General features: G+C 35.8%; 1 protein-coding gene across 41 annotated transcripts in view; it reads right to left on the reverse strand.

The window, feature by feature from the left end:
• Nucleotides 1-412: 412 nt before the first annotated feature.
• Nucleotides 413-25,177, reverse strand: part of RFX3 (regulatory factor X3) — a 304,192-nt gene continuing 279,427 nt past the window's right edge. For all 41 annotated transcript variants that reach the window (XM_078368376.1, XM_078368367.1, XM_078368342.1 and 38 more), the window contains 2 exons: nt 10,814-10,856; nt 413-7,323 (listed from right to left, as the gene is read on the reverse strand). In XM_078368376.1, coding sequence (XP_078224502.1) covers nt 7,085-7,323; nt 10,814-10,856 — 282 coding nt within the window. In that variant the 3' untranslated portion in view covers nt 413-7,084. The remainder of the gene's footprint in view (nt 7,324-10,813; nt 10,857-25,177) is intronic.

A 25,177-nucleotide genomic window follows, 5' to 3' on the forward strand; every position in this document is an offset into this window, starting at 1 on the left:
GAAAAAAACTGGCAGCATATCTTAAGTGTGTTAAAATAAATTTTAATAAGCAAGTTCAATGTAAGAAAGGAACTTGAGTGCTAAAATCAATGTGAAGTGACATAAAACAAACAGATTATGAACATCCAAAAATCTGGATTTACAATGGAAATGTGACAGCTTCTGAAATTAAATAGCACTCAATCATTAATTTCCTTTGAGGGTAAGATTTGTACCCTGCTGGGCTTATAATTTTCTCTTTTTGTGCTGTTCACATGTAAATATTGCCAATTTCATTTGACACAAAAAAGGAAAACAACTTAATTTTGTTTCTAAGTTAATGGATGACAGATACTACCCTCCAGATGAGGTACTGTATTATCAGCTTTCAGGCAGTGATTTGAGGGGAAAAAACCAAGCCATTTCCAATGTATTTGTAACAAGGAAACAAATTTATTGATTTTAAAAGACAAGACACCATTTTGTTTTGAAAAACACAAGAAAGCTAGCCTGAGTTCAAGTCTGAAATATTCAGAAAAATCCTACTAATATCTTTAGTATGTTCCAGTCATTTGTTTAAACAACACACTAAAAGTTAATATATATTTTTATAATTATAAAAGTTCCCCAGTTATTGTACAGTACACAATACAAATCGCCCACAAACTATTATTTAGCTCCTGCCAATTTTGAGAGGACATGATATACTAAAAGATTTAGCATTTCTCACAAAAATCACATCAGGAAATACGTATTTACAAAATCAAATACATTATACAAAAAACCATCACATGTTATTCAGTAAAGATGTTTTTAAATAATTAAAAAGTTTATTCAACTGTAGTCCAAAAACTGGAAAAGAACATTACATTATCTCACACATACAATCTCTACAAAAGTTGCTTACCTCATTTACATAATATATTCAGTCGATTGTAAAATAAATGTTCAAATATCTCCTAGTGTTGCTATGTTTCTGTGCTTGTGGGACTGAATAATGTAATCGGCCACTTACTAAGTGAAATTTAAATGATGGCACTTAAAAAAAAATACAGTATCTTAAAAAAACACAATGAAAGAAGTTTTACCTAGAAGGTACGAAAGCCCTGAGTGATAGTGGAGTTACTGATTGGTAAGCACTACAATTAACCTAATTAAAAGTTTACCACCTCAGGCACAAATTTCCGAGTTTTCTCAAGGCACTCACTTAAAGTTTCTGTAACCAACGCATTGGTCACCACCATAGGTCCAAATTGATGATGGAGATGAGCAGAGAAAAAAATTTGCTTTGGTACAAAAGATGCTTTTTAAATGAATACAATTCAGTAGCTTCTTTATTGGATCATTTAAAATTGTGTTTAACAGGTTAAAACAAGGCTATTGTTTCTTCAAAAATACTAATTTACTGAAGGAAAAATTTACTTTGTTATCAACAGTCAATGGGAGTTTTAATATTTTCTTTCCTCCCCAGAATCAAAATTCTTCTAAAAATGATTTGTTGTCCTCATTATTGAGCTACATAAACAATTCTTACCAAAGATTTCATTACTCAGGGCTTCCAATCCCAACATCATAATTTATTTAAAAAAACAAAGGAAAGACGGGGGGAAAAGAATCAAATCAGAATCAAATAAGAGACAAAACACATTTTTCTTAAGAAAAAAAAAACCATGTTATCAATTATTTTAAAGGAAAGGGAAAAAAAATCCTAGGCAGTCACTTTGTAAGTGGCTTTTACTATTTAAGTAAAATTGGTAAACTAAACTCAGGTCTACTGGCACATAAAATCACTAGCAGCAATGATCAAGGCATGCAAACTGAGAAGCATTTACAGTAAATCATCATGAAGAATTCAAAAGAAGAGAGTTAAATTAAAACCCTTTGAGTATTGCATGTTAACACATGAGTAATTTGCATGGTTTGACTTCCTAAACTGCCTAAAAAGCAACGTTTACGGCATACTTGCACTATGCTTTGGATGTCCTTTCACCAGACATCAGAATAGGTTACACTCTTATTTGCGCCCAGCTAGGGCAGCACAAGCACATCTGCAGACAACACTGCTTTCATGTTCGATCACACAGGGAACAGAGGGAATCAAGTGCATGAAGAGATTCCCTTGAACAAAATCAGCAATGGTGTAAGCAGACTGACATTTAGAGATACCAGAAGCAGTAGTCATAGCATCTCCTGACAATGAGCTTAAAATCAAGTGCTTTGCTCTCCATTCTGTCTATATATAATTTTTTGACAAAGTATTAAAGTTTTGGAGCATAGATAAAATTATGCCCTGGGCGAAATTCCCAAACAATATTTTATGAGCGATCTAACTCCAAATAGCCTAACTGCCCCAAAGAGTTCACATTCTCTTAATCCACTCGAACTCGTTTCTTCCTAAGGCTTCACTTACACTTGTATTTTCTAAAGCTAAATAAATGAGATCTTTTGTTTTGTTTTGGGAAAAAAAGAAAATAAAGAAACTTAACCCTTTCTTTATACCTTTTAAAGGCAATCTAGGTACCTTCAATGTGCAGAAATCAGTTATGACATGGGTCTATCCAGGCCCATGTATTTGTCCTCCTTTTCTAGAGACTATGGTGTGATGCTAGAAAAGTTTGATTCTTTTTTTTTCTTTCTGTAAACAGTACACTTACTTAGATGGCAGTGAATATTTGGGAATAAATATATCAAGCCCTCTTGAAGAAAAATTAAGAGTTGTATATAAAATGCAAGTGTTCGGCGTGGAAACACTTTCTCTTCCTACCCCCCCTTTAAAAAAACAGCATAATTAGACATTTGGATATAGAGTATACTTTACCGGTCTAAGTCTAAATAAATGATCTGAAAGGCTTTTGTCCCCCATTGTATATCTTACAATGCTCAAAGGGTTAATACAAGGCATTACATCAAAGGGGTTTTCTAATACTAGAACTAAGCACTGAATTAATGCTTCTATTCCAGTTTTTAAAAATCACCAAACTTGCAGAAATACTAGGATTCCATTAATTGATTTGTTCTAACCATATACATGGAGGTTGTTCTGATCTAACAAGCCCAATTTTCAATAGCACTGCACGCCAATCCTCCTCCCCCATGTTCTAGTGTGATTCATACAGATCACAAAAGTTCTGATCTTAATTTGTGGGTGGCTGTTATTTTCTCACCAAGAATGTGTGTGCAGAGGGGTTATAATAAAGGTCAATTCATTATATATAACCACTGCCTCAAATTGTACACAAAGGTGAATTGCCAAGTTTTTACTTTCTACTTCTGTCCACACAGGGAGGACCAACATCACAGTGACACACTTTTTTCTTTTACACTAATGTTTCAAGCACAGCATTATTTTAGACATTTCAAATATATCTGAGGAATTTTTAAAAATTTGAAAATGCATTTAGCACTTTTAGACAGTGCATTCATATAAAAAGATTCATGATTACGGCACTAAAACCGCATTCATTCCTGAATGACTTTTACAGCATTCTACAAGAACGTATTCATTTTTACTTGTCTACTAGAAATCAAAGGCAGTCAATGTTGCACACTATTAATTTCAGGTATGCAGTGTTAAAACCATTTTCTAAATTTTACTTTTGTTTTTAAAGTACACCATCTAAAGAGAGGTGCATAAACCGTGCTATACAGTACAAGAAAAATCACAAAAAGGAAAGCAGATTTCTGAAAAGGCAGTAAGACTTACACAGTCAGTCCAAACACAGTTTGGATGAAAATCCTGAATAAGTGACTAGCAACTTGATAGCCAAAGAAAAAATTGAAAATTGGGCCCTGTCTTCCAAGGAAATGGTTCATCCATTCCACCCTATTGTTCACTGGTTTCATGAATGCAAATCTTTTGGGTATGATTTTCAAAGTATATGTCAAGATCAAACTATACCCATGATACTCAATCCTATCATATGAAAATGTCTTTTCTGAAACTTAAAAATGGTCAACATAACTTCCTTAACCTTCTTCCTCACTGAAAGTGTAGCACTTGATTTATACAATAATATTTCATGACTAGTGATTGGTTATAATTGCAAGAAATACAAAGAAGTCCTTAAAATGTGTACTTGTATCATTTGTGAATAAATCTTAGAGTGTTACGGTCTAATACTATTTAGAAAACCTAGTTTCAATGAATGAAAAAAGGGAAAAATGGAAATAAATGCAATAAATGTCATTGCTTAATTTGTTCAAATGTATGTTTTTATTTTCTCATATATTTCACGATTCAAATTCTAAATTGATGAAAATGTTTGTGTGTATGTGTGTTCATGTTTTACTGTAAACTACAAATAACTGGAAGTAACATAAACCATAGGTCTGCTTTTATGTTTTGGTCCAAACTATTTACAGTAGTCACAAAGAATATGCCTAAATATTCATAAAGGAGATGAGAATATTTTTATTGAATCAAGTTCAAATGTGATAATGTTTATTAGTTCTTAATCTGTCCTAATTTAGAACAAACCATGAACAATTGGAAGAAATGTTGAATCCTGGAGCATCCCCAGTCCCTAAGTCTCATCAATCTAAATTTGCCCATCATTATCAGATTCCTCTAATGATACAAATATATCCAACATTAAATTAAAGGAAACAATGATAATAAATACATTTAAAGTCATTCAATAAACAAAATTAAACCAGTAAAATACATTTGGTCCAATACATAGTATCATTCAAGGGATGGTGGGTAGAGACAGGAAACTGAAAACATTCAGAAAGGAGAGCCAGAATGAAGAGTATCTTTTCAATTTTTGATTTTAATTTTGCCTATAAACACTTCCTATGCACAATAAAGTAGATACATGATCCTTTGCAGCTTACCATGTTTTGTCTGCTTTTTTGTGTGTGTTTTGGTACAAATCCATTGTCTTTTTGGGAAGATAAAGAGGTACGGCAATTTAAATGATATTTAGATGATGGCGATGCTACTATGCTAGTGAAGACTTTCAAATAGATGAGTTGTATATAAAAAATTTGGATCAGTTTTCAAAATTACATCTAAAGATTTAAATTTTACTTAAGAAATGTTGTTCATGTTATTTGAGTAGTCTGAGGCAATCAAGCAACAACAGCTTAAATATACCGTGTATTACCCGATAAGCCATTTGGTATTTCTAACTTTACAGACTAGCTCACCTCTTCTTTCCACCCCCCCACCCCCCTGCCCCAATACAACTGGAAAGATAAACATCTTGGGTTTAATACAGGCCTCATTAATAATCTGTGAATCAATTTGTGCTTTTTTTCTTGGCTTTATTCTCTATTTTTGCTGATTAGTATTTTACAACTATTTAAATGAACAGATGTGCCTTTTTGTGTTTTAATCATTTGAGGGCTTAAAAGAACCTTGGGTTTTCATGCAAATTAAAATAGGGCTGGGTGTAACTCTCTAGGATCTCACCTTCTGACTTTGTAGCAGACTCCTGCCCCATGGGCACTCATGTGTGCACGTGGACACACACACCGGCACCTAGACACACAGACAAACATTTAGACTGAAAAGATGCACTTCGATAAGTATCTGCTTACTTTGTTAACTTTCTAAAACAGTAACTAGGTAAGAATGGTCTAAAACATATATGACTTTATGTAACAAGTTGGTATTAAAACTAGCCTGCTATTCCACACCCTTAAGCAAATATGCAGCTCTAAGAATAAAAAATAGATTCACGGTCACTCAAAGGGGGAAATTGATTTTTGTCTTTTTGTTTTGCTTTGTTTTCCCTAAATTTCCTTTGAAGAACATGTCACCTGTCCTTACTTCGGGAATCTGAAAATGACAGGCACACTTTGTCAAATGGATTGAAGAGTTATTCACATGAACAAAATAAACCTTACTAAACCTTAGCTTCAGTTCTGTTTTAAGGCACCATGTAATAGCCGAGGTACGATGATCCCTGATGTACATTCTTCAATGGCAATGGTCCATCCAGCCACCTATCCAAATCCTACAGAATCGGGGATAAGTAACAGTGAGGTGTGCCAGTTACACTGCCTTCAGGTTCTGTTTACAATTTAAATCCACATATTTTAGAAACCAGGAAATAGTTTTGAAGGAAATAATGTTATGTAGGTTGCTACATTCCTTGCATTCTATACATTTTCTTTTATAATAGCAGCATATTGAACTACTATTAGGAAAAAGACCTGGAATAAAAGAAAGTCATCCAAATGGAATGGTTTCCTGTATGTCCAGCTCAGCATAAGTAGCATGTACACTTAAAAAAAAAGTCAAGTCATTTTTTTTCTGCTTCAGTATCTAACTCTAACAGCCCCCACTTAACAGCAGAATGCATCTGTGCAGTGGTCCCAAATACAGAATCAGTAGTCTTTAAACGGAGGAATTGGTATGCAAATAATAGTTAAAATTCAATGTTTAACGGAAGCTTGCATTGTTAACATCGTTTAATAATTATGTACACAAATTATGTACATATTAGCATAATCTCTTGCAATTCTGTCATTTACTCTGAACTGATAAATGCACAGCTCAATTTTTCCTCAGAGAAAAATAGATGACCTTCCAAACCCTCTAGCACTATAATAAAAATGCTCTGTATTCTCTCTCCGTACTCAAAATGTTATCAAAATAGTGTCTTATGGTTCTGTCCAATGAAAAGCACCTTTCAAAAGCAAATTTGATGCATCTGCTGCCAAATGGGCATGCCTCCAGTGTAAATCAAAAAAATTCATTTCTTTTGATATTTCACAGAAGTGCATCTAATTAAAAAACTTACACATGAAATCATACACCCAGACTAACAATCAACAATAAAATATTTTAAGCTACAAAAAAATGTAAATTACTTTTTAAGAAAACAAAACATTGACATTAAGTGTTGTAAAAATCCTTCTTGACACCTGAAACTAAGGAAAAAAATTCATTATTAAGAGGCAAATAATTTGCTTACGTTAAAAATAAAACGACCTGCCAAAATACATACACCCATTCCATTTCACAACTCCAAAAAGTTAATGTTCAGCACAGATAGAATTTGACAACAGTCGACCTTCAGGCTTATTAAATTTTCAACTTAAGCCCAATATCAACAGGGGTTATGTAAGCTGGAAAAATACACTTTAATATTCTTTAGACTGCAGTGTAGGTATTTCCTGTAGCGCTGCACTGTCTTATAGTCTGAGTACTTGTAACAATGTGCTCGCTGTGAATTGGATTCAGGAGGCTTGGTTGCACGCCAGTCTCGAGAACAGGCTGCATGCAGCCCACTGGAAATGCCTGGCTTAGCTCTGTTTTCTCTCTTTTGGCTTGAGGCTCTGAAGAGTCATCCAGTTCTTCATCCATTTCACTTTCTACTTCACTGCCTTCATCTGCACAAACAAATAATATCAAGACTATTATCAGAAGACAAATTAGAAAATAGCATCAACATGTGCTTTAGAAACACTTTAATATATAGCACATTAAGAAAGCAAACATCTTAGCTCTCCTCAAATGCTATATTTAGGCATCTATAATTCTTTCAAACATAGCAAGGAAAATTTATTTTTGGCAATTTGTGATTGATACTTCACTAAGTTTTTAAAAAAGAACTTTGGAATCTCCCTTGGTGTTTATATTAAATAATGGCATAATTTGTGTTATAATAAAATAGTCACTTTGGCTTCTGGGAAATGTACTGAGCTGAAAATGCAAACATAAAAAAAGTTTTGGTTTGTTTCCTTTAAAATTCTACACTAAATATAAATTTTATCTATGCTAACGTTAATGTGGGTGAGACCTATGTTGATAATATTACTACTGCATGTATAAACAGAGGCTGCTCTAGAGACCTTTTGGCACTCATCAATGTTGTAGATGGTCACAGTATAAAATAAACCCTTAATTTTTATTATAAAAATTATTAAAACTGAGACAGTAGTATCAGATTAAAAATGTGCAATGTATTTCCATCCTTGGCAACTGACACTATTAATAGCTGGTATTCATTTCTGGAAATTAAATGTGTTACATAGTCACTGTTACCCCCAAATTGTAATACATTTTATATTAACTAAAGCATCATTATAAGGGAATGCCATTTAATTTTTTCCAGCATGCACTGTTAAAATTGAAAAGTACAGTACAGAGAGAAAATGCACATATACAGCTTTACTACTGTGTGAGAGTCTCCTCAGAATACCTCTTCAAGAGGAATAATTACAGTGGCTTGTATAAACAGAGTCAGGTCTCCATTCTCTATTATTCTATGGCATATCACATACAGTGAGTATACAAGAAGTATCTCTTTGGTCAGATTAAGTTGGATTCTTTGCAAGCAGTAAGACTGCAGCTTTACAGCTGGTAGACACCCACAGCAAAAATCTCGGCCAATGCAGTTGTCTCTATAAATAAGGCCCTTTGACTTTTATTTCATTATGATTGGGGCTAAGATGCTTCTAGAAGAAAGCAGCGAGAAGTAAAGGCCTTACCTATAAGGTTGTACAGTGTACAGCCACCGGGAGCAAGGTCTGAGAAATGGCAATTTGTGATTAAACAAGTGGAGATTAACATACATTGGCTACAAATGTGTGTCATGCATTAATGACCAATAAAACAAAGAAGTCCTCTTAGATGAGGCAAAAGATATCTTGGCCTGCCTACTTTATCTAGTTACCTTTTTGCCTCTGGAAAATGAACTTAATGATAATATTACAGTGTGTCAGAACAAGTATATTCAAAGGGTTGGGGGTTACAGAGAGAGGGATATCTTTTGTAGACATTTGCTTCATCAAGAGGGTATGCTTGAAACATGTTTGCATGATACATTTTGGTGTTGCATGTGTTTATACATAAAACAAAAATGTCTGGAAGGATCTTAACACAAACTCTTCATGGTGGCAGTCTCTTAGGGTTGTGATGATAAAGCTTCACTTTCTATAGTTACTAATTCTCTGTAGTACTTGAAATTTTTATATGGAGCAAATATCTCTTTTATTATCAAGGACAAGAATTCTCATTTTGTGGGAGAAGCCCACAGAAACTCCTAGGATTTCACATTCAATCTTTAGGCCCTGAGTATGCCCATATGACTCTATATCAAGAGGCATCGAGAGGTCGGGGGGTAAATGGGACCAGCACCGCCACATCCAGCAGGTGAGGACAAGTCATACTGCTTCTCTGCTACCTGTTCACATACTTCCCTGTGCCTAAGAAATTAGTGTCAAAATAATAAAAGGGGCAGCACTGAAAAGACAAAAAATCATTTTCAAGCAGGAGGGCAGTAGAGACAAAGTGAGGAAAGTCCTTCTATCTATTTTGTTGTGGATGGAAAGGGCAGTGAGGTAACATATTGGACAAATTTAAATGTTCCAGGTAGGTTTTGCTTAGATCTGTCTCTGGGTGACAGGTTTCCTTTGGAGAGCCTACAAAGCAACTTATAAAAGCCAGCCCATTCTCCAGGTCCTAAGGACAAAGGAATGTAATTCTGCAGACATTTTATGCTTCTATTAAAAACTCAAAGACACTTCCTAGGAATCTACTTCAGGTTATGGAAATTTGGTACATAAAAACTAAAATTAGGAGCTACAGGAGTTTACAGAAAACCATGTGGTTCAGTATGGTGTGAAGAAGCCTGGCTGGAACTCAGTCTCTGACTGAGTAGTAAAACTTTACCGAACTCTGGGCACCCCATGATGAAATTCCTGAATTTGGGTTATGAAGCTTTGGTGTGAGTATATTATCAGTGTTGCTTTATGTTGGACATGAGTTTCAGTTACCACCTCTCTTGCTCTAAAATTACTAATTAATATCATCACTGACTTATTTTTCTGAGGGTTATTTGGTTAATCCTATAGGGTATATATTTGTAGCAACAATTTTTCTTGGCCTTAATTTTCAAATCTCCTTGCGTTTCTAGTGTACTGAGTACCTTAATATAGCATGCTCTGGAGAACAGCACTGCACCTCTTTGCAGACTCCCCAAGTACTTCCTTTTACCTCATTTTCCCCAATGGCTCTGGCCTGGAAGGGTTAAGTGCGTAGCTCTCCCCAGTCTATGTGCATTCTGTACCTGTCTCTGATAGCCAATAACCATAACAACTCCTTAAAACCTCAAGAAACCTCTCTCTCTCCACCACCTTTTAATAGAAAGAGCCCTGTTTCCTGCAGTGTTTAACAGAAAATTTACTTGTTTTTAAAAATTGTACTGGTGTTTTTATCAGTATTGTTTTGTTTGTGCTCTGTTTATAAAGGTGGGTAAGACTTGTGTGTTCTATCCCTAGTCTATCTCCTGCTAAGTCCATCTTGCTTTTTACTGTGTAATTTTGTTGATCATGTTATCATATTATACTGCATATTAGTGACAATGCTGGTATTAAAATTTCAGAGATATATGTGTTACCTTCTTCATCTACACCACTACTAATCTTGCATTTATAGTAAACCTCATTCCTATCTCTGAGTTCTTTATCTACAGCAAAGTATGAATTGGTGAAATAGGTGGGCTGAGGAATCTTTTTTCTTGCCTGGTGGGCCTTGAATGAAAATGTCTCATCCAATTTTATCACTTCTCTCCAGGATTCTAGCAATGGTCAGAAATAACTTCTTGTCACTTGTAATGAAATTCAGGCAAAAAGTGTAAAGAGTTTATAACTACATTTAAATTCAATTATCTGCATTTAATGTATCTCACATGTAGAAGGTACAGGGATGAAGAAAAATGAAAAAATAATGAAAAGACATGAGTGTCATCTTTGTTTAGGGTTTTTATGCCACTTCCACAAAATCAGAGTGTTGTAAACATATACTGTATTTTCCTCTATGAGAATTTGTCAGTAAAAAAAAAAGTTCTTAAAAAGGTACATTATTTTTTATTTTTACCTTTATCCAGATTTCCAGGAGACACGGCATTTAAATCACCAAACTGCAAAACAATAGTCATTTGTGCAATAGTTACTATTGGGCAGAACAAAACCATATTCTATCAGTCTGTGGTTAAAAACGCCACTCTATGACTCTTTAAACTGTAAACTAGTGGCCATTTTGATCTCTAATTACACAGGTCTCATAATTTTCCAGTCAAACTTGTCAAATTTGAACAGTTTAAATTATGTCACAATTTAGCTGTCTTAGCCTCTTTGCAGAAGGATAACAATTTTCTCTGCTTTCCATGCTTCTCTTTACCTTTATTATTTCAACTCAGCAATGAAGAAATAGGGGCCTGGATGACTTGGATAAAGACGAATGTGGTGAAATGAATTTGGAAAAGCCCTAATCAAGCAGGACACATCAGCTCCATCCCCCATGCTTGGCTGGTGAGTCTACCTGGAAGTTTCTACATTAGAGAAACAGGATCCAGCACTTTGGCTGAACTCTATTTTTAAAGATTTTATTAGTAAAAATGAAAATATAATAGAAACTCCAAAATTGAAGGTATTTATTTTTACAAAATCTTTGAGACTTCTCTTTAAATTTGATGCTCTTATTTACTAAGATATTAGGGTCCCACTTTAAAAAAAAAAGGCATCTGAGGATTACTAATGTGAACAATAAAGAGCTTGAAACAATATAGAATAAGTAATAGCCTTCAGCTTAGACATTATTTTCTAACTTGGTTCAACAGTTTGATAATTTTACAATGAAAAAACACATTTTGAGAATCTCAGTGTGAACAAAGATAGATACACTGAGATAAAAATTGAATAGAGTAACAAAACTAATCAGGAAAAAGTGAAGATAAACTGAGGCATCTACTTTTTACACAGTAAACATCACTATTTTTTTTTAAAGCAATAAGTCATTGTTAGAAATTCAGATTTCTCAACAGGCTTAGAAAGGACGAGGCAGAAATTCTACTTATATTCAGACGTTTGCTTATAAAGAGTTCCATGATAGGAGTATATTTTTCATCTGCAAGGTTTGTCTATAAAGTAATAAAACTCATCTTATTTTGCAAACATACACATATTTTTCCCCCACCTAGACAAGTACTAGTAGGTACCTTGGGAGTGTATACATTTATTCCAACGTCAAGGGTTCTGAAATTTCTCTTGAACAATCAATTTCAAGTTTATGTAGCATGAGGAAAGCCCATCTTGTTATTTTATATTTAACTATGGCTCCAAACGACTCTCCAGATTTCATTTACTATATACTTGGTCCTGGGATTATTTGACTACTCAATAAAATTAAATTCACCTCGGACACAATTCAGGATATTTAAAATAATGTCATTTTATTTCTTAGCATTTCGGAGGCATTCCACAACATTTTTAAGCCATAGGAGCATTACTGGAACAAATGTGTAGCTTTCCTAGGTGACTGCTTTCAAGGAGACGAGGCCTCCTAGACATGTAACTATTAGTATATTGGAAAGTCTGTCCCACTGCTTTAGAGTTACTTTTTAGAGTTATTAAAAGTAATAGCAAAAACCACTATTACTTTTGTACCGACCTAATACATCCCACAGGGCCATAAATACAAATCATAAATACTGAAGTTTTTAAGTTGTTCCCGATCATATAGGTCAGATCCTTGTGTAAGTGTAAATAAAAATCATAGTGTAAATTATGTAGGTTTTCTTGAATTAAGGAATATAATCTAAATGACAAAAAAACCCAAAGGGATTTTTTAAAATCAATTTTTGGCATTAAAGATTTTAGAACTATAAACATAGAATGTTCAAAACTGAAGGATCATTTACAAGTTATTTCTAATGGATGTAACACAGTAAGATACAGATTTAAGGTACTACTTAACACTTAAGTTCTTGAAATGAGTTGGCAGTGATGATTCTAAACACACCTTTACACTGGTAAAAACTGAGTATTTGCTGTTGAAAAGTCTCTGAAAGTTGTTTGTAGCTAAGTTATTATTGCCATTGCTGATCAATAATATCACACAAAGTATCTACCAAACTTTGGCCATACTTGAAAATTTTCTACAAAAGAAACATTGCATTTAGTTGCTACTTAACTCTGAAAACATGACAACTTCCTTAACGCAAAGATTTTCCTTAGACATTTCTACTTAATATGAATAATATATGTGATAATTCAAGATGCTGAAAACAGAAATCGAAACAGCCGAAATCTCAGAGATTATCATTAACAAAAATCCAGTTACATACTGAATGCCGAGGTTTGTCATTACGCACTACACTGCACAATGAACAAAGAATCTCCGAGACACTGTCAATGCCTCAAGGGCTCTCTGGGATCAATTACAAAGTTTCACATATACAGCAAATAGAGAGAGTATATTAAAAATTTTAAAAATCCTGTGAAGAAAAGATTGTACTATATAATAGAGCTGAAGGTAAAGGCTTTTATATGCATTTTACATGTGAAGGGAAAATAGACCTGAAATTATAGAGGGAAAAACACTTTAACCCTACAGATGGACTGCATGAGATTAGCAAAATTAGTTCACTCACTCATTTAGTCAATAAATATTTATTGAGGGTTTACTACATGCCAGGCACTATGGCAGACAATTCTAGTCAGATCAATTTGGAAACATTCTGTCTTCAGGAGCTAAATAGCAGACATTCCCTATATTCTGAAGGGTAGGTAGGTTTGCAGAAAAATGAGCAGCTTAGGAAATCTTCAGGAAGGTGTTAGACGTACAGGATTCAAATCTTAGGAATGGAAACCAATTGCATGGGTTTATGACATACAGCAGGCCAAGCAGCAGGAAAGAAGTGCATGAACAGCAGCAGGCCAGAAGGAAAATAGCACCATAGATAGGGGCCAGATGACGAGATCAGACCTGCACAAATCAAAAATGGAAGAGAGGCCAGGCGTGTTGGCTCACCTGGGGTCGGCAGTTGGAGATCAGCCTGACCAACAAGGTGAAACCCCATCTCCACTAAAAATATAAAAATTAGCTGGGCGTGGTGGCAGATGCCTGTAATCCCAGCTACTTGGGAGGCTGAGGCAGGAGAATCACTTAAACCCAGGAGGCAGAGGTTGCAGTCAGCTGAGATCATGCCATTGCACTCCAGCCTGGGCAACAGGAGGGAAACCGTCTCAAAAAAACAGAAAACCAAACAACAAAACAACAAAAAAACCCCAAAACCAGAAGAGGAGGAAGCATAAAAGATTCAGATTAAAAATAAAAAAGAAGCTCACAAAAAAGTAGAGATTATTATAAAGTGACATAATCACAAACTGGGAAAACTTACTGTTTTGTAATTTTCCCTCTTACATAAAGGATTAGAGGGGGCTACTATTCATTGTTTGTGGTTCAGTATATCGTAGGCTTTCTCTTAAACAGACTTCAAGTGTCACACTGTCAATACTGCTTCCCTGAAGAGGCTTTTCCTGGCAGCCTTGAGTATTGCCATCCTTGTCTTTCTCAGTCACTGCATCATGCTCACTTCCTACAAAGCACCCACCACAACCTGCAGGGCTTATTGTTTCCTCATGTTTGTATGTCCTTCCAACAAAAATGTCACGGGTAAGAAGTTCATTTGTTCTCTTCAAAAACGTATCCCTGAACCTAGTATAGTGCCTGATACACATTAAAGGTTGAATAAATACTTACTAGATGAGTGAATTTACTTCCTTATTTCAGCCTCACCGAAACAACTTAGGAATCTGGCAAGCTAAGTTTAGATTTCCTCTTACAGTTACTGAAAACAATGAGTTGATTTGTCTAACGTCATGTAGTAAATACAGTATTGTTAGATTTGAGACCAGATATTCTCCTTGGTTTAGAATCTGAGAGAGAGAAAGAGAAATGAGATAGGATGGGGGGTGAGAGCGGGAAGGGAGGAAAGGAAGAGGGGAGAAAGCGCGACACCCACACAAGGAGGAAGAAATATAAACTAAGGAATTTAAAAAGTGCTGTGCAGTTAGAAAGCATATGGCCTTCAATGTTTGAATTCACATTCTATCAGTCAGAGAGAGAAACAGGAAACGGTCCGAAGGGAAATTAGAACAGGCCGTAGAGAAAGACTATCTACCGAGTCCAGCTCGGCAGATCTCCCCACCCAGGCGGTGCTGAAGGCATTAAGAAGCAGACACCCAGATTTCCAGCTTTCTGGAAGGCCCTCCCACATGGTGGGAGCTCTCTTTCCCCTCCTGGATTTCCCCTCTGGAGTCCCCTTCCACACTCTTCATGAAACTTTTCTCTCTTCTCCCTTTTCTCTTTCTCTACCTAAATAAATCACTTTTCTGCAAAAAAAAAAAAAAAAAAAAAAAAAAAAAAAAAAAGGCAGCAGCAGACATCTGATAGAACAGAAAAGTGGGACTATCTGGGAATGAACAGCCTTCTGAACTGAAAGCCTTAGTGAGCTTACAGCACTCCAGGCTAAGGGCTTCGAGCATATTGACCCACGTATTTATTGTCTACGAACAGGTGATTATTATTAACAGCAGGTGTCCTCTGTTTTCTCATAGAACCAAGATAAACTAGGTAGGCAGCTGATGCCTGCTTACCACTAATCAAGGACAAAGTAGAAAGTACTCTCCACAAGGAAGTCATGGGGGCGGGGTCACATATTCCGTGCTTAAAGAATTGTTTTAACTGGTGTATGATACACATAATACTGTTTTGCTACTTTAGAATGCCCCAAGTAGTTTTCCACTTGGTTGGGGGAGGCAGCTAGGTTTTCCTTGCCACTGTTCTTAGCAAACAATTTAATTTTATCATAAACTCAGCATTTCTCCACACATATCTGTTGTTTTCCCAAGAACTGTAGACCAGACATGAATAATCAGTCTGACTCTACTATCTCAGTACTCTGAAAAGATACCAAAAGAACTGCATCTTACATAACTGCCCTTTTAATAAGGACAAGCCATCTTGAGCAGCCAGGTAAATAGCCTGTATAGAAAAATCGCATCTTTCAGAAAATCTCCCTGTATTTCCAGATTACAGATTTACGGGCACACACATTTTCATCCTTCCTTTCTCTGTTTCTTTCTCTATGTCCAAGTCTGATATCACTTTGTTAACTATCATCCACAGAACAAAACAAAACTGGTGGCAGCAAAGTATGAAAGTGTATGGTCTAGAACAGGGTCCAGCAAAAATTTTCAGTAAGGAACCAGAGAGTAAATATTTTAGGCTTTGTAGTCCATTAAGACTCTGTGACAGTTATTCAACTCTACCACTGTAGTGCAAAAGTTGCCACAGATAACTGGTATATGAATGTGTGTGATATAGCTCTAATAAAACTTAACAAAAACAGGGCTGGGCACAATGGCTTATGCTTGTAATCCTAACACTTGGGGAGGCATAGGTGTGCAGACTGCTTAAGCCCAGGAGTTTGAGGCCAATCTGGGCAATATGGCAAAACCCTATCTCTACAAAAAAAAAAATACAAAAAAGTTAGCTGGGCATAGTGGCATGCATCTGCAGTCCCATCTACTCAGAAAGCTAAGGTAAGAGGATCACCCACCAAACCAAGGTGGTTGAGGCTGCAGTGAGCTGCAGCCATTGCACTCCAGCCTGGGTGAAAGAGTAAGGCCCAGTCTCAATCAATCAATCAATCAATAACCCCCATCCAAAACCAAAACACTTTATTTACAAAAACAGAAGAGCTGGATTTGGCCTGTGGACCACTGTCTTCTAACACCTGGCTAGAGGAAGAGCCTGTAAGGCCCTGGAATACCTGTTCCAGCTCATTAAGAGGTGAAAGAAACAATAGATTTTATCTTTGAGAAAGGTATATAAGGACTTGGGCCACAGGAAGGATATGGAACCAGAGACTTCAAGAGAGCACAGCTCATGCATATGGGTATCAACTGATGAAGGTCACAAGGCAAAAAAAAAAAGGGGGGGGGTCAGCTTTTAAAGACAGAAATGAGTTAGAAAAATAATCTTCCTCCACTTTCGCTGGGTACTTACATACACAGGCAAAGAGAGACAGACCAAAGCTGGTATTTAACTGTATGAATTAGTGAATGAAGAAGGAAGAAGCCTAGAATGAGAGAAAGGACTGAATGAAAGTTGGCAAGACAAGAGAATGGAGAAAAGTTTACATGTGTATTAATTCAGGTGGAGCAAGCTTCCCTAATGAGATAATTGCTCCAATATGGATGGCAGGTGAAGATGTAAAGAGAGTCTAATATAGAAGTTCTCCATAGGAAAATGCAAATACGGAGTGTTCCAGATGATGATAGCTTTCAGGGTGGGTCATCAATGGAGAAATGACAGTAAGATGTATGCCAAGTGGAGGTGGAAGCAAGAAAAAATAATAAACTGGAGGAAGAATGTATAATCCATAAATAATCAATGAGCAATATTCATTCAGAGCAATATTGTTTTCATACTGTAACAGCTGCCTGTTGCTGCTGTAACAAATTACCACACTTAGTGGCTAAAAACAAGACAAACTTAATATCTTATTATGGAGGTCGGAATTGCCAAAAGGGTTTGGAGTCACTAAAATCAAGGTGTTGGCAAAACTGTGGTGCTTTCTGAAGGATCTAGAAAAGAATTTTTTCGCCCTTTTCCAGCTTCTAGAGGTTGTCAACATTTCTTGGTTTCTGGCCTCCTTCCATTTTCAAAGCTAGCTATGTTGAGTTGAGTCTCACACTGCATCACTCTGACCAATTCTTCCACCTCTCTCTTCCACTTTTAAGAACCCTTGTAACTACACTGCGCACACCTGGATAATCTCCCTATTTTAAGTTCAACCTATTAGCAACCTTAGTTCCATTTGTAACTTAATATATTCACAGGTTCCAGAGATTAAGATGTGGACATCTTTGGAGGCCCATTCTACTGCTTGTCACAGAAACATAAATTATGTTTTAAAAATTATCACATTAGCTTGAGTGAAACATATGACTTTTTTTTCCCTAGTACTGAAGAAAACATATCCAACCAGATTAAGCTATTTGGAACACAGTAATTTTTTCCTCAATTTTGTTTATGTTCTTCACTAAGTGTAAGGCACAGTGGTATATAAGAATCAATTAATCTTTTATGATGTATTTTCCACTTGTACATTTGTACTTTATTTGGCATTTACAGACTTTTAATTTCATATAAAAGTTCCTATGAGTCTGAAAGTATTTACAGCATGCATTTCAAGGTCTAGGCTGTTGAAACTACACATGCGTCTAAAAAGTCTATGAGGCTCACAGAGCTGAAAGTTGTTAATGAAGTCATTCAGAGAAAGAAGTGGAAATCAAAACTGAGGAAACCAAAATTTACTAGGGGGTAGTGGGGCCAGAGCAGTCTTAAGCTCCATATCCAAGTGAATTTCTATCAGTAACTCTAAAGTTACACTCTAAGGAAGAGGATACATCCTGGTTTCATGAGCACCAACCCATGCTACCAGCTGCACCACAGGCAGCCCCAAAGACGTTGAAAAGCCCTCTGTGTCAGCACTTCTCAATGGTTCCATGAGGATCCATTTTGTGCAGAGGCAGGCAGGCAGGCAGTCAGAGGCCAAGGTGCTGGCATGTGATCAGATGGAGGAATTGACCACAGGAAGTGGACACACCAGAACACACAAAGCAAATACCATGTTATCACAAGCATTCCTGCTGACCTGGGAACATGATCATCAGCAACAGATAGGCCACATATGTGAAAAACGTTAACTAGAAAAGGCTACTCACTTGAGGGTCATCAGCCACCTTGGAGACCAGTTCTGCCAGCAACAGTAACTTTAGATAAACATATGTATGGGAGAAAATATGTATGTGTATATGGAAACATTTTGCCAGTTTCTGTGAATGAATCATTAGCTCTAGGAAAGAAGATTTTTAAGCTGTCACAGTCCCAAAGAACAAATTATTATAACATTTTCTGAAGTAGTTTCTATCTTGTGGTTGGAATAAGATACCTCTTTGGGAAGTTACCTTTTAACTTGCTTAAATTCTCTATATTATCCTTTCCGTTTCACAAGTACTTATAAAACCGTTCATTCATTTCTGCTTGTTAAGATTTAATTCCAGTCTAGCTATGACTGTCTAGTTAGAACTAATTATGTTTATGCTTCTTCTCCAATGTTCCCATTTTCTTTTCTAATTGACTTGTTTCCCCAGTCTATTTTGTTGGTTGTGTTTTTCGAAGCATTGAATTAGTTTGCCTTTGATTACCACGTTGGCTACCTACCAAAGAATGCTGTTGGATTCTTTTTAATTCCATGAATCATTTGACTCAACATTCAAAAATTGTTTGCAGGGTATTTCTTCCAGTTGCAATACAGTATTATCAATGCCTTCATTTGTCTTTTTATTATCTGTTTTATCAACTTCAGCTTTTAAGTTTATCTTTGTACGGTTCAGAAAATGATGATCTAATTATATCCACTATTGCTTGGATTGTCATAGCAGAATTGATTTCTTAAAATCTCATCCAGAGTAGAAAGCAATCAAATACCTATCAGATACTTAGGTATTTATGGAAAGGGGAAGGAGATACAACTAACAAAGATCGGGAACCTACTATGTGTCTGTCTGCCTGCCTATCTACTCTACTTACCTACCTAAATTAATCTTCACAAAAGCCCTCTGAAGAAATGTCCTTATGCTTATTTTGTTGAGGAGAAAACTAAGACTCAAGCAAGGATATTATATGTAACTTTCCCAGGTTGCAAAGATAACTTTCCCAGGTTGCTAAGATATTAAATAGGACATACGGAATTTAAATACAGCCACGGAGCACAGCATAGGAGGAACAATGTAAGAAGTAGAGCCAGCCTGGCTGGGTTTGAATCACAGCTCAACCACTATCAACCAACTCTGTGATCCCATGCCTAAGCCCATGAGGTCAAGCCTGCAGTGAGCCATGATTGTCACTGAACTTTAGTCTGGGCAACAGAGCAAGACCCTGTCTCAAAAACAAAAACAAAACAAACAAAAAAATTATGTGATTCCAGACAAGTTAAATTCTTTGAGCCTTAGACTTCCCAATAAATGAACAGACAGTGTTAAAATGAGGACTGAATTTGCTCCTGTTTGCAGAGGGACTTAGAACAGTGCTTCTACCATGGCATATTACCTTTAAAACTCAATTTTCAAATACTATTAATAAAACTGTAGAATTCCATTTAATAATAAGGTCATAAGATGGTGATTTTAAATGAAATAAATGCCTCTAGCTGAGTAGGATTCCAGGAAGGGTACCATATGCTTTGACTTCAGGTTGACACTGTAAACTCAATCTAGGGCTGAAGCCAGAAGTCAGTTTATGTACTGATCAAGCCACTTATGATTCAAGCAAGCAAATACCATGAGAAGGGTTGGACTGAGCATGGAGGAGGTGCTTGTGCATGCATGTGTTTGTTATAATGGGGGTGATTACACAACCGGAAATAATTGATCAACTTATTGATGAACTTATGAGTATCAGCAGGTAAACCTTGACCTGAGTCTTTCTCTCTGTTCTTCAAAAAAGTCAACGAAGAAATAAGGCCATTTAAAGCCTTTTTTACAGAATCAGGGAGATTGTTCACATGCAGATTTGGAACTTCCTTACTCAATGCTTATCTTTTCAACATTCTATACTTAGCTTGAACTGTGTAACATTTTACAAATAATACATAGCTCAGCAATCTCCTAAGATTTCAATTCAATTAACCTTAGTTAATAAAAGTGATAAAAAAAACAGTAGGTAATGGCAAATATTTTGGATGTTTTTTCAAGGTGGAAAGAAAATCTCGAAACTTCAATATAAGGAATCCAGAGCATTATTATTTTCTTTAAATGTCTCCCAAACAAGAACCAAATAAATCAAAGCATTTTGCATTTAGCATTGATACATGGTTTTACAACTGAGGAAAAAGTTGCTGACTTTAATTTTTAGTTTTATAATATTTGCAAGGATTATTAACATTCCATTTGGTAAAACCTTGTGTTCCTTGGTGACTTTTCTATATATGTGTATGTGTACTTTTCTATCTATCTTTAAATAGTTTTTATTGAAACCTGCTAAGAAGGCCAAGATCTCTGGTAGTTTGCTCCACACATGGCAAATTCTGTCCTGTAGTTCTGTTGGTCTTGCTCTTTTGGGCTAGCCAGCCATCTTGGCAATGTGTGCTGCTGGCCACTCTGTACATAGGGGAGCATATTTACATCATGATTCTAACTGTTCAGGCTTTTTTGCCTGCCCTGGGGACACAGCAGCAGATGTACCTTTAAACTGCTTCTAAATCTCTAAGACACACTTATGAGTGAGTGCGCAGGTGGTAAAGTGTTCAACTTAGAATACTGGCCTTAGTTGTCTTGGAAGAGAAAAGTAGTTTCAAAAACAGGACCATTTAACACCACCATTAAAGCCAAAGCAAGAGGGGCGTTTGGCCCAAGACCCACATTATGGAGAACTCTGCTTTGTCTTTTCAATTGCCATTCCCTTTCCTACAGTGTAAGGAGGCTACAGAGCCAATGGATGTGACTTCTTAGAGCCTGTGCTTCCCTCCCTTTTCCCAGACCATCTCTTGTTATCTGAGACCCTAGAATTCCCTGTCCGATGGCTCTGAGTTCCCTTCCAGGCCCAGGCAGGTATCTTCTCCAAATATACCATTCAGAGGCATGAAGGGACAGCCAAAAAGGGGCAGCTGTTTGAAAAAGGTAGACAAAACTTAAACACTGGGCTGAGGTATCCACAAATCTGAGCACAAAGCTGTTTATAAGATGGGGAGTGATGAAGCAGTATAGGGATCAGAGGCTGGGGACAGGTGCTGGCTATGTCTACGTCACTATTTCCTGGCATGGAACTCAGCGGAGACAGAATTTCAAATCCAAACTCAGCCTTCCAAGTTGTTATCAAGACATATTTGTCAAGGTAGGTGGATAGATTTTATTTATAATCTGATTCATAACTTTTAAAATATTTAGACATACGGTATCCTGAGCTCTGCAAATTGCCTGGTTAGGCCAGGCAGCACATCCTTTATGCAGGTAAAGCTATAGGGGAAATAGAATGAACCTTGCTCCTAATTTAACACTGGCTCCCCTATGTTATTTAATAGGAAAGCATAGCATTAATTTATTATATCAGAGGACGATATCTTAATTTTGATTATACCACCTCTGTTTTTTGGAAATCATTAACTGGAGAGACAATCAGAGTGGCAGTTAGAAACCTGTTCTCTTTGTGCTATGAAAACCTTTACAAATATCAATCAGGTTTAAAGTGCTTGTATTATCATCACACAAGGCCCATATTCTTGCAGAGAATCTCTAATTTTTATGACATTTTATGGCAGTATATTTCATGTAAGGATGGCATAAAGAAAGGCAGAAAACCGTTCCTGTGAGTTTAGGAATTTGCCTATCCCAAACAAGAGCTATTTCTTTATAAGGGGGTCCAGCAACCACTATCTTGACCTGTGTTTGAGAGCAAAACCACCATAAAGACAATCTCAAAGCCAGAGCCACTTGGGCTAGGCACAGGATGACAGATTGCGGTAAAGTGGCCAGTAGGTGGCACCATCATGCTTACTCTATGGCAGGGAATCTTTTCCTCTGGTTAGGGCGGCCCAAATAGCTGCAGTGCTACCTGACAAATTCTTCACTAAACAAATAACTTAGTGGTGTACTTTGCTGAAGAGGACTGTGTGCTGAGATGTCTCTCCTAATGTCTACAGTGACCATTTTAGTCCTTGAAGTATTTTAAAAAGTCTTCAACTTCTATTTTTGTTTCTTTCCCCACTTCTAAGTACTTTAGGAAAATTGCTGTCGCTGTAAGCACCTACGAAAGCCCGTATTTCATTTCTCTGAAATAGTATTGACAGGCACTTTCTAAGGAGAAGGTACACTTTTTGGTCTAAGACTTTTTTCTTCCCCCAGGGTAAAGAAATCGAGTATATCAATCATGAAATCCAAGGAGATCATCCTATCAATTGGTAGTCTGTCCTTCCGTCACTCCTTTGTACTTCCTTCCTTGACTATTTTTTGGGTACCTACTGTGTGATTTAGACCACAGTTATAAGCAAAGTTTTCTCCATTCCCTGAAGAGAATGAGAGGAGAGATTATAGCCCAGAGCCAGCAGGGAAGAAAGCCATGCAATGGAAGCTAATGAGCAGGGATCCCAGAGGGAAAGAACCATAACCCTGGGCTGCCAAGTCAACAGATTCTTTTCTCAAATGCAACAAGAAAAATGAACAGAATGACAAACCAGGGAAAAGGAAGAAAAATGGGACATGGAGCCAATTCTTGGGAAGTTTGGGATCACTTTTATTTTCAAATTGTCATAAATTGTGCTAATGTAGAGCAGATTTACAACTAAAACCGAACTATGATTTCTTAAAAAAAATGTTTGATTTAGGTCTGGTCTCAGGATGGGTGTAGAGGAGCTATAGAGTGTAATTTGTTATTTTCTGGTAGACTTAGTTTTTTTCCAAATGCAATCTGCTTAGACTAATATTCCATTTAGTTTGCATATTCTAAACATCTACTAACAAAAAGTGGAACGGGGGATAGACAGCAAGACCGTTAAGAAGCATCCTGTAAGGCAGAGAAAAAAAAGCCTTATAATTATAAAATCATAAAGCTTGTAAGCTAGGCACCTGGCTTGTGATTGTCAGAGAGAAAATGTGTGTCTATGTGTTTGGGGGAGTTGCATATAGTCCCTATTCTGAAACTATAAGTAATTTATATGGTGAAAAACTGAAATATAGATTAAGCCCATCCCATTTGACTATCTAAAGTGAGGCAGTCCTACTTTCTAAAGTTAGTTCTACCACTTGCTAGTTTTGATTTGGGGCAACTTTCAATTTCTGTTTTCCTCATGGTAAAATGGGGATACTAAGACATCTTTTGCAAGGTTTAGGTGAATATTAAATAAGAATGTAAGACACCTAGCATAGTGATTGGCACAAGGCCTGCCCTCAACTAGAAAATTAATAATATAATAAATAATAAGATTTACTATAAACAATCAACAATATAACTTTGACAAGTATTCCTTACATTTTCTAAGCTACTACTGTTCCATGATTGTTTTTTTTTTTTCCTGCAAACTATCTCAACTTGTGATAATGTTCTTTCCTTTTAAAATACTGTGTTAGAACAAGTCTATTGTTCAACAGGGACATTTAAAGTGTATTCCCTAGTCACACTAGCACGATGTTCACTAAAATTTGTTTTTCTTTGGTTTGATTTTACTTTAAGCACCAATACTTCTTTACTATGACTGTAATTCTACTTCCACCAAATGGAATTCTTTCACTAAGCTTTTATCCCAAAAGCTAACCTGTTCAATTATTACACTTCTTCAGTTTTCAGGTTTTGAAGATTTTTCTTCCTTCCAAAAAAATTGACTGAGTACATCAATTTTGATGAATCCGAGACATTTTTCTTTTGATGGTATATTGTTACAGGTCAATTTTTTTTCTAAAAATATTACTGAAATATTACCTTTTCTATATTGATATTCGCAATTGAATACTTAAAGACTCTACTGGCTTTTCTTGATATGAAAATGGCTAAAGAGGTGGCTTAGAGAGAGTATTAAGTATAATTAAATTATGATTACAAGAATTTAGATATATTTAATAGATTATTAAAAGGTTTGTAGCAAAATAATTTTGTGAAGCAATAAAAATTTTACAGATTTAGTGAATATATTAATGGACTATGTGTATTTTAAAGAGAGCAGAAAGATTCTAAATAGTCATAACATTTGAATAAAAGGACATTTTTCTGCTCAATTTTTCTGGTCAGAGTGGTACAGAAAGCTTTATGATTTTTAAAATTGTTAATTAATAGTTATGTAAGCAGATGCAACTTTATTTTATTTTATTCCTACTCTTACAATTTCACGACTGCCAGAAAGCCTATAGACAAATTTATAATATTTAAATGAAAATTTAAAAATTATACAAATTCTAGCAATAAGTAAATTGTTTCCTTTTTATCATTAAGGCAAACAAAAAAAAAAAAAGAAAAGAAACTTTAGAATTGCATATGCTTTAAATAATTTACTAGTCAGTATTAACGTAGTAGTAGACTGACGTTTAGAGGAAAACTTTTTTGGACTGTGAAGCTGTTTCCAGTTTGGGCAGGGGGAGGGGGGTCCTTGTATAGTAGTCTTTATTTCAACACCACCAACAAAAACATTTATAACATTGAAATGACAGTGTTACAATTCAAAAGTAATAGTTTGTATGCTTGCATATTTTGTTTATATGTAAAACGTTTGGTCTGTTCTGCTTGCCTGCTCAAATAATGTAAGTAATGTTAATTTTAAAACTCATTTACTGAGTTAACATTATTGAAAAGATACATTAATTGTTCTTATGTTACTTTAAAAGGAAAGCCTTTTTCCTTGTTTAT

The sequence above is a fragment of the Callithrix jacchus genome, chromosome 1 (assembly GCF_049354715.1).
Source record: "Callithrix jacchus isolate 240 chromosome 1, calJac240_pri, whole genome shotgun sequence".
Taxonomy (NCBI): Eukaryota; Metazoa; Chordata; class Mammalia; order Primates; family Cebidae; genus Callithrix; species Callithrix jacchus.